General features: G+C 40.8%; 1 protein-coding gene across 1 annotated transcript; it reads left to right on the top strand.

The window, feature by feature from the left end:
• The first annotated feature begins 831 nt into the window (after positions 1–831).
• On the top strand, positions 832–3467 carry OTOR (otoraplin). The gene is made up of 4 exons (XM_061125643.1): positions 832–976; positions 1342–1481; positions 2407–2517; positions 3376–3467. The coding sequence occupies exons 1-4, from the start codon at positions 862–864 to the stop codon at positions 3397–3399; spliced, it is 390 nt and encodes a 129-aa protein (XP_060981626.1). The 5' UTR covers positions 832–861; the 3' UTR covers positions 3400–3467.
• Positions 3468–10274: the final 6807 nt, after the last annotated feature.

Genomic DNA, 10274 nt, shown 5'->3' on the forward strand with positions numbered 1-10274 from the left:
ATCCCATCATGAATGATTTGTCAATGTAAGCATCCTCTACTTATCTATTATATAAATCCAGATGTTATTAGATGTTTAATCAAAATGATTTGTATTAAGGATATATCTATCACATTTTCAACAGTTTTCTATGGTTAGTACATCTTCTCATACATTGAAAGAATATGATGATTGAACTAAAGACATTTTTCGAATGCTTTAAGATTCTCATAGTTCTTTCAACAATGTCTTCCTGATGCAATAAACCACAGCAAAAGTGACTTTAACAAGGGTGGAGGATTGTCATACTGAGTGAAGTATGTCAGAGAAGGAGAAATATTGTATGACATCCTTTATATGAAGGATCTAAAAAGAAATGATACAAATGAGCTTATTTACAAAACAGATATAGGTCTACAGACTTCGAGAATGAATTTAAAATGGATAACCAACAAGGATGTACTGTATAGCTCAGGGTCTGCTCAATGTTATGTGGCAGCCTGGATGGGAGAAGGGTCTGGGGAGAAGGGATACATGTGTGTGTATGACCGAGTCCCCTTGTTGTCCACCTGAAGCTATCACAAAATTGTTAATCGGCTATACTTCACTATAAAATAAAAAGTGTTTTTAAAATAGTGGACTATTTTGGATAGCACTTGTGTGTAAAAAAAGACACAGCGTTTGAGACTCTCTAGAAAATCTGATGCTAAATAACCCCTAGAGCCCAGTCACTGCTTTGAAGGCTGAGGCATGGGTAGCCACCTCCCCATTGGCTGCGGGGGACTCGCCCAGATGTCTGGCTTTCGCATAAAAGACAGGAAGCACTGAAGTCAGTCTCCGCTTCCACTCAAAGGGCGAAAGCAAAAACAGCAAAAGAGGAAAATGGCAAGACTGTTGTTACTTTTCCTCCCAGGTCTTGTGGCCATATGTGCCGTGCATGGAATATTTATGGACAGACTTGCTTCCAAGAAGCTGTGTGCAGATGATGAGTGTGTCTGTAAGGACTTTTTTATGCCTTTTATTACCTTTCTATTATATAATTGAAAAAGAAATATCCACTAATAGCGTAGAATCTAATTGCATTTGGAAGTGAATCTTCCCTAATGTGCATGCGATTAGCGTCCTTTCTCCGGGTCTGTGCGTTTTGTGTCTCAGCATGAAGAATTCACTTGGCTAAGATTCTGTTGAGTGCTGCTTAATAACCTTAGTTATCTTCTGGAATTGAATGTGAGCGATAAACCAGGAGGTGTTAGTCACTGTGATTTCCTAGTCTTCTGATATGCTCTGCGGTTTTTACTGTTTTTAAACCCAGGAGTCAATGCTTTCTTCTTCTAGATACTATTTCATGGTTTTTTCTTCCAGATACTATTTCTCTGGCCAGAGCTCAAGAAGATTACAATGCTCCAGACTGTAGATTCATTAATGTTAAAAAGGGGCAGCGGATCTATGTTTACTCAAAACTGGTAAAAGAAAATGAAGCTGGAGAATTCTGGGCTGGCAGCGTAAGACGAAATTATTTAAAATATATAAAATATCTTGACATGTGTTGCCCTTAACTTTTCCTCTGTTACCTATCTTCGATGCCTTTTAATATTTAAAACTAGCTGTTAAGAACAATAGAGAAGCTGTGGCTATGCAAAACTTCATGTATATTTGCTTTTATTGCATTTTAAAGAAACAAAGAAAATTTCATCACAAAACCTAATGTAGGCTTATTTGCTGTTTTGGCAAGAAAATCTAGTCAAACACATGGGGGCGTGAACATCCCAAAGAGTTTGAACCTTATTCAAAAATACCTGAGTGGATTTGCCAAGTAAAAGGCATGTGTGCTGGCAGTCAGGCTACATTTCAATGTTTTTAAGGAAACTTTAGCACCCTCTTTCACTCCAAAGAATCTGCTTTCTTCAGTTAAAACATGCAGGGGTAGACCCTAGGGAGGGATGAAGCTGAACTGATTTACTGTCCTCCACTGCAGCTCCAGCTCCAGAGATATATTCACAAGTAATGAAGAATTAAATCTGAAATGCACTCAAGAATCTGTTCATTTGAATTTTAAAAAATGTGGAGCGTCCTTTAAAAGTTCTTTAAAATAACAGTGTCTATTTACTTAAAAAAAAAAAAAAAATACAGACTTCATTTATGGGTTCCAAAAAAGATTTCTGGGCAGCTCACAGACTGCACAAAGAAATGCTAAAGTAGGGAGGCCAGTAAGAGTGGGCCACAAAAGAATAGACACACAGTTTCTGTGGGTTGACTTAGTTGCTGTGAGTGAACTTCAGATTTGGGTCTGTGCCCCCCAGAATCCAGGCTGAGAAGCAAGGCATTGGTAGTTATATGATTCTCGGGGACAGCAAAGAGGATGCCTGAGGGTTTCTAAAGGAGTATCACACCCGCTTTCCCCTCTCTGTTACATTTCTGGGCACTCAGGTCTATGGCAATCAGTCTGTGGATGAAATGGGAACCGTGGGTTATTTTCCCAGCAACTTGGTCCAGGAACAACATGTGTACCAAGAAGCCACTAAGGAAGTTCCTACTACGGTAAGCATCTCTGGGGCTGGGGAGAGGGGAGAGAAGGACTCAGAATGTAGATGAAGGCAGGTGTAAAAAAGATGCATCACGCAACTTACAAGCTGCATCAAGTAACCCCCCCCCCCACTTTCAAGGGTGATATCTCTAGACAACAAGACTTGGGGGAGCATTTATAGCTACTATCAATGTTGAAAGTTTAGTGAACCCTCTCTCATCACTAGAGAAAGTGTTTCAGTTGTAAGTTATTTTGAAAATGACTCCATGTCACAAAGAAAGAAGCCAAAATAGTATTAACTGACCCTTACTGACAGGCTCACTTATCAACTAAAGACAGGCTGAGAAAAATATCAGCACCTGTATTTATTATTTATTTAATAAAATCAAAACATTCTGGAAAAAATATGAATGCCTGTTTTTGTGATAGAGAGACTCTACTTATGTATGAAAAAGAATTGTACTTTTCCTAATGCCCTGGGGTCTTATATAACCAGAACAGAAATAAAAGATCCTTTTTGAGTGACTTTGCAAGGTGGTTATTTTGAAATGATTCTCCTGGAGCTAACCGCTGTGCGAAATAGCTTTAAAACTTTGACCAACCTGCACACATGCAACTCATTTGTCATCATGTCTTAGCATTGAACTTGAATGTGTCAAAAAATCATAAATTAGAAGTGTATTTGAGAATCTTCATTTTAAGTAGTTTTTGAGTTAAAGTAAAACTTGGGTCATACTCTCGGGGTTCAAGCTTTACTTATTTTAAATCCAAATTTCCCTTTGATTATGTATGGTTTTAAATAAAGAATCTACATCTGTTTTTTGGTCCTGCATGTTCAGCTCAGTCTTTTTTCGCTCTTTTTTCCCCCCTAGGATATTGACTTCTTTTGCGAGTAAGAAGTTAGACAAAGTCGCCAATAGAAAGGAAACATCAGAAATAAAGAAAAAAAAACAACCAAAAAATACATGTCACTAATTTCTGACTTTTGTTTCAAGGGTTTGACTTGGGGCTGGAGATGGCAGATAAAGGGGAGGGGAGAGGACAGGGTGGAGGAGGAAGAAGGAAAGGAAAACAGGAGGGGGAATGTTCTCCAGGTCTGATCTTCCAGACTACCTGGAACTGGATGATATTTTCCTCAAGTGGGTGAGTTGAAAGCAGAGAATTATTTTTTCAGCCTAGAGCCTCTTCTTACAAGGGGATCAACTAGAAGATGGTTCATTTATAGTTATGTCTAAATAGTAATTCTTCCCAGCTCTTTGGATCCTTGAATAAACTTAAGGTCATGATTCTTTTTTTTTGGACATGATGTCTTCTACTAGTTTCTCTGGCCAACTGCAGTATTATAATGTACCCCAATGGACTATGTCATCAAGGAGTATTCTAGGATTGTTGTTACTTTTAATATTTGATGCCTTTGGGATGTGAAGCTGCTGGGGGAGAAAAAGAACTGTTTGGACAATGCTTCTAAATTCCTTTTTTAAAAAGGTCTCACAAATTATTTCAGTTGAATAACTTTACCTTCTAAACAATAAATTTACCGCCCCCAAAATTTTAAATAATGTAAAATTTTAATTTCAATATATTTTAATTTTAATAAAGTTTAAGTAATTTTAAATTTAATTTCTAAATTTTAAATTAGTTTAAGTGGTGGTGGGGTACTTTACGAAATACTTGTAATATAATAATTTCCCCTTATTATGTGCTATTACTGGATATTATTCAAGCTTCAAATCAAAAAATTTTAAAAAATCTGTGGGTTATTTTCTCCACTTCTATTTCAACTTTGAATATCCTCTTCCCTAAGTCAAGGGTAATATGTTAAGAGATCTGGTGAGGGGATACAGGTTTGGTGATCCTGATGGACCCACAAGTTTTTCCACAGTTAACTGGAAATCAGCTTTGATTGTGTGTTACTCATGTAATTCTTTTGATGTAGTCATGAGCTTTTGTTTGTTTGTTTACATGTAATTAAAATGTCTGTGCTACACTCAAAAATTTTCACAATTTCCAAGTCAAAAATGTTTAAAAACACTTTCAGCTTGAGGAATAGAAAGTCTGGTAGGTGGGAGTTGAGAATGAGGTTTGTCCCCATTTTCTGGAATCTGATCATCCCACAGGGCATAGAGAGGAGGATTTTTAGGACAGGTTGGAGACTTAGACCCCAGGGTGATTTTACAGCTGTGTCCACTGTGACTTTGGGTGAATATGTTTTTGCCAAACTCTTATGGAGGTCAGTCAAATAAAATGGTATCCCCCCAAGAAAAAGCCTCTTAAACCCAAACCTACCTTTTTTTTTTTTAATATCTCACTTTATTCATAAAATGTTTCAGGCAGCATCTAGATCTCTCAACACATTTTTTAAGGTAAGAGGCATTTAACCAACCTCTGTTTCTATCTGCTTCTTACTTGCTGGTCGCGCCGCCCCCCCACCCTTTCCAGATACCCCATCACCTCTCAAGACATCCAGCATCCCCACTGTGCGCTCAGTCCACCCAGAACCCCCATCTGCCCAGTCTCAGGCATCCAGCCTCACTCCGCAGGTACAGGGCCTCCAGCTCTAGGTTCCCTCCTGGCCCAAATCTGCTCCCACCCCCAAGACTGGTCTCATCCAGAAATTCAGAGCTCATTGACTGATTCAAATCTCCTGGGGGCTTACCTGCTGGAAAAGAAGGAAAGCTCTTTCAGGAACTTTAAATACCATCCAGGGTCTGGGAAAGCAAAAAGTCATCCCTGGACCAGTAGGGTAAGGGCCTCACCTGGGAGCTGGTTAGAAAATGGAGTCTCAGGGCCCACCATGGACCTTCTGAATCAAAACCAGCATCTTAACAAGACCCTCGGGGATTCACAGACACATCGTAGGAAGGGAAAAACTTCCTTCTACCTTCTGACTCTGTGGCTGGACCTAAGAGTTAAAACTGTTGTAGGACAGGTGAACAGGAAAAAAGCATACACATTTAATTCGTAAGATTTATGGAAGGATAAGGAAATAAGATGAGACTTGGATATGGGTAGCACAGACAAGTCGGTCCCATGAGAGTGGGAGATGGCCTAGGGCAGGGCAGTGGGTACCAGTGCAAGTGAGGGACTTCCCTGGTGGTCCAGTGGCTAAGACTCCATGCTCCTAATGCAAGAGGCCTGCATTTGAGCCCTGCTCAGGGAACTGATCTCACATAAATCACATAGATCTCAACTAAAAAAGATTCCTCATGCCACAACTAAGACCCAGTGCAGCCAAATAAATTAAAAAAAATTTTTAATTGAAACTATAAAGTGAATTTTTTTTTAAAAAAAGTGGGTACCAGTTCAGGATGAGGCCAGGACAGAAAGCCCTTGAAGGTGAGAAGAGTCAGGGAATGGTGGGTGCTGGCAGACAAAAACTTGAAATCTTTTTCAAAGGATGTGTGGAATTGGTGGCTCAGAAAAGCTGGGTGATGAAAGCAGAGCCCAGGGCACCCAGGGAGAGTGGGCCACACAGCTTCATGCTGCTGTTTCCTAGCTGTGCATCTGCTTGAGTAAGGTTCTAACCTCGAGGAACCTCCATTTTCTTGACTATAAGAGGGGTTACAGACTTCCCTGGCAGCCTAGTGGTTAAGACCCTGTGCTTCCAAGGCAGGATCAATGAGTTCAATTGCTGGTTCGGGAGCTAAGATCCCACATGCCACATAGTGTAGCAAAAAAAGAAATAATAATAATAATAAAAAATGCAGACTAAGAGAACAAACTTACGGTTGCCAGTGGGGAAGGATGGGAGGAAGGGGTAGTTAAGGAGCTTGGGATCAACATGTGAACACTGCTGTATTTTAAATGGAAGACCAACAAGGTCCTACTGTACAGTGCAGGGGATTCTGCTCATGTTATCTGGCAGCCTGGATGGGAGGGGAGCATGAGGGAGAAGGGGTACATGTATGTGTATGGCCGAGTCCCTTTGCTGTCCGCCTGAAGCTATCACAACCTTGCTAACTGGCTATACTGGAATATAAAATAAAAAGGTTTTCAAAAATAAATATAAAATAAATAATAAAAGGGATTAATGACAACTTTGTGGCTGAGTTGCGGCAAGGTTTAAATACAATGTGTGCACAGGGTCTGCACACGGTAGGACCCCTAAGCGACCCGAGCTGACCCCAGAGGATTTCCATGGACAATGCCCTTCACTCCTACACTTGTGCTGTAACCTACCAGATGCTTCACTGATCAGACACTGCATTTCCCCATCAGACCATCTGGAACGTCTACAGCAAAGATATTTGGAACACTTTCCAGATTGCATACTTTTTTGTAGTTTAATTAAAAAAAAAATCACCTAAAATTGTCTGACAGTCCCAAGTCATTTCACCAGCCATTCAGGGACATGGTATGAAATATGTGTGTATAATTTTTTTTCAAAACTATTTTTTGTTTATTTAACTCTGCCATATGTACTTTTACATATTGCGTGTATAATTTAGATTTGAGGTCCCAATTCTGGTCACAGCCATTCAGCAGCATCAGCATGTAAGGTCGCCACATCTTAGAAAGATCAACATGTATGTGTATGTGTATGGCTCACCGTGAGACCTAGAGTCAGATAAGTGTCCGCGTGTAAACTAATCATATTAGGGTTGTCTCATTTGTGTATCTCCATCCTAGCAGGGGTGTAAACAGCAGCGCCTCTTGGGAAATCCACCTCATGGTGGGGAGGGGTGCCTCGCCAGAGCGTGAGTCCCTGGGGTCCACAGCTTGAGGGCAGTCGCTGTATTTGCCGGGCCGTAGGCTGTCCCTCTGCTCTCTGGAGGTGGGAAGCTCAAGTCCCTGGCCAGACATTCCGACCCTCCTTCTGTTGAAAGTCTTATATAAGATCCAAAGCACACGACAGCCCAGGGGCCACTGGGGAGAGAGAACCCCTCCTCGGAACACAACAGGGACCCAGGTGGAGACTGAGGTACTGTGGTTTCCACTCACTTTCTAAAAAGGCATGCAAAGGTCAGAATGCATACTAAAGAGGAGGTTATTCTGGGTAGATTACTAGGATGCATAACGTTATATGTGATACATCTTTGTTACTGCAAATGCAGTAAATACAAGTAATCTAAACAGGCTGCATTTGGCTGGTTCCTCGTGTTATGTCAAAGCCAGTGGAACTTCTGCAATGGAATCGTCATAGATTTCAGACCCCTCAAGCCTCTTCCTTATCACGTGGGACGCTGGCTCAGACCTCTGCTGTTTGTCACCAGGTTCATGTCATTGAAACTCTTGCTTCCCATTTTACTCATCTACACATGGGAATAACAATGCCTTTGAAGATAACAGTAACTAACTGTGGGGGTGATTAAGGGGATTAAATTAAGTGAGATACTGTTTGTAAAATCACCCAGCACAGTGCACAGTACACAGGAAGTGTGTAATAAACATTAGTAAAATTAATTTCAAAATGAGAGGCTTTTAAAATCTTTTTGAGGGACTTCCCTGGTGGTCCAGGTGTTAAGAATCTGCCTTGTAATGCAGGGGACACGGCTTCCATCCTTGGTCTGGGAGCCGAGATCCCACATGCTGAGGAGCAACTAAGCCTGTAGGCCAGAACTACTGAGTCCCTGCCCCACAACTAGAGAGTCCGTGTGCCCCACGAAAGATCCTGCATGCTGCAACAAAGGTCCCACACGCCGCAACTAAGGCTGGACACAGCCAAATAAATACTTTTTTTTTTAAAGCATAAAACATTTTGAAACCTTGGAAGAACTACAGATTTTTCTAAGTGAATCAAAAGTATATCTTGTGCATCTTTTATTTCCAGAACACTTCCGTCTTTCTCCATAGGTTTTTGGAAGTTGTTTACAAGGCATTCTGCAAATACTTAGCATGAAGATGCAGACACACACATACACAAGCTTGACAAGTGTTATATTTAACATCTGGGATGGCACCTCTTTCCTATCTTCATTACCGGGGAAATGTTTCTAGTGCTCTGTCAAAGAGATGTTGAAAAACACCTGGGCACCAGGGAGATACTGTTCCTTTATAAGCCTCAATGCCTTCTTTCTTAGAATCCTTCCCGCTGTCACCCTCCTGCGTCCTCAAAGGATATTGCCAATGGCAGGAGGCCGTCAGACTCTCCCGCTATCTGATGTCCAGCCAAGAGCGACTTTGCTTGATTTTAGCTGCTCCTTCTGAGTGCTTGAAGTTGTGACATATCCTTGGGATGGCTAATAAAGAAGTGGCTAGAGGTCTTTCAGAGTAAATCCCTTGCTGTCCTGCAGAAACTATCAAAGACTGACCTAATTAATGAGCCCATAGATCTGTGAGGCACCTCATTTTCAGAGAACAGGCTGTAGAATTCCCTTTCTTGGCTATTTCCCTGGAACAAACATTCAGCAAACGGAAAGAAAGGGCAATTTAAGGCACCACTTTCATTACCTGCTGAAAACACCATGAGCTCATCTCTTCTTGCCGTTGGGCAGCACATTCCTGCTGTAATAGCATTCTTTTTTTAATTTTTTTTCATTTATTTTTATTAGTTGGAGGCTAATTACTTTACAATATTGTAGTGGTTTTTGTCATACATTGACATGAATCAGCCATGGATTTACAAGTATTCCCCATCCCGATTCCCCCTCCCACCTCCCTCTCCACCCGATTCCTCTGGGTCTTCCCGGTGCACCAGGCCCGAGCACTTGTCTTGTGTTGTGCATTCCTTTTTGTTAAAAGTCGTATCTCTTGTTCAAGGGGCCTGTGGTTGGGCAAGCTGTTTTGCTCTCTGCAAACCTGCAAAAGGTAAATCAGAATCTCAATCAGATTTTAAGAATAGAGACCCAGTTTTTCAATTCCCAGCTGTGAATTCCTAAAACCCTTTCCCCACCAGTCCTAGCAATGTTTTTTTTTTTTTTTTTTTTTTCTGACTTGCTATGTGAAATGGCAAAGTGAAACAGAGTAACTGATGTAATTGTCAGGATAATCAAGCCTCCAGTCAACTTCTACCAGAAAACCAGAAAATCCAGATTATTAGGGTCCCCACCTCCTTCCCTGCCCTGATGATTTTGGTAAAGACACAGTTTGTGCAAAAAATACTTGAGTCACAGTTGACTTCGTTCAGTGTTCACAGTGTGGTTAAATTCAGCAGTGGTTTTGGCACAGTCAAGTTTTAGAAAACCCTAGCATATTTCATACACTTAGAAAAGAGGTAAATTGAAGATGCCAGCACTCTTAGCATCATGGGCTCCTGACCCTTGATAAGTGTGGGCATTTATTGTTTCTCAAGTTTATTGGCCGTGCCCACAATTCCATACAGGGAAATAGGAAGCTTCATTTATGTCACATGTAAACAAATCTCTGGAGGGAGTGGGTATTTCAGCTCCGTATGGAGAGAAGACATAGGACCAAGCACTACAAAGAAAAAAAAAAAATCTCATTTCTTCAACAAGCAGCCTTATATATCTGAACGCTGATTGGGGGGGCGGGGGGTGGGGGCGCGGCAAAGAGAAAGAGAAATCACACAAACTAATACTATTCCATGTTGTACCCTTGAAATACAATTTTTATGACTTAAAGTCCTTTCCACAGTATGGTGTCTTCTCAGCTGTATCACCTACAAAAACCACAGTGTAGAGGTAATTTAATCAGGAAAATGATCTATTGATCCACACGCTTTATATAACCTACACTCTAACCCATTATTAACAAAGACAGGGAACGTTCCCCAAACCATGATTTAAATATTTTTCTAAATGGAAATGACTTTTCTGTCACCTGTGAGCAATTGTTTTAATCATTTTTCTCAAGAGTAAGCTACACTAAAGTC

This window comes from Dama dama, chromosome 23, assembly GCF_033118175.1.
Source record: "Dama dama isolate Ldn47 chromosome 23, ASM3311817v1, whole genome shotgun sequence".
NCBI classification, from domain to species: domain Eukaryota; kingdom Metazoa; phylum Chordata; class Mammalia; order Artiodactyla; family Cervidae; genus Dama; species Dama dama.

Coding starts and splice junctions, on each gene's coding strand:
- OTOR (XM_061125643.1), top strand. CDS start 862: ATGGCAAGACTGTTGTTACTTTTCCTCCCAGGTCTTGTGGCCATATGT. Junction 1,482..2,406: donor GAGAATTCTGGGCTGGCAGC/GTAAGACGAAAT, acceptor CTGGGCACTCAG/GTCTATGGCAATCAGTCTGT. Junction 2,518..3,375: donor CTAAGGAAGTTCCTACTACG/GTAAGCATCTCT, acceptor TTTCCCCCCTAG/GATATTGACTTCTTTTGCGA.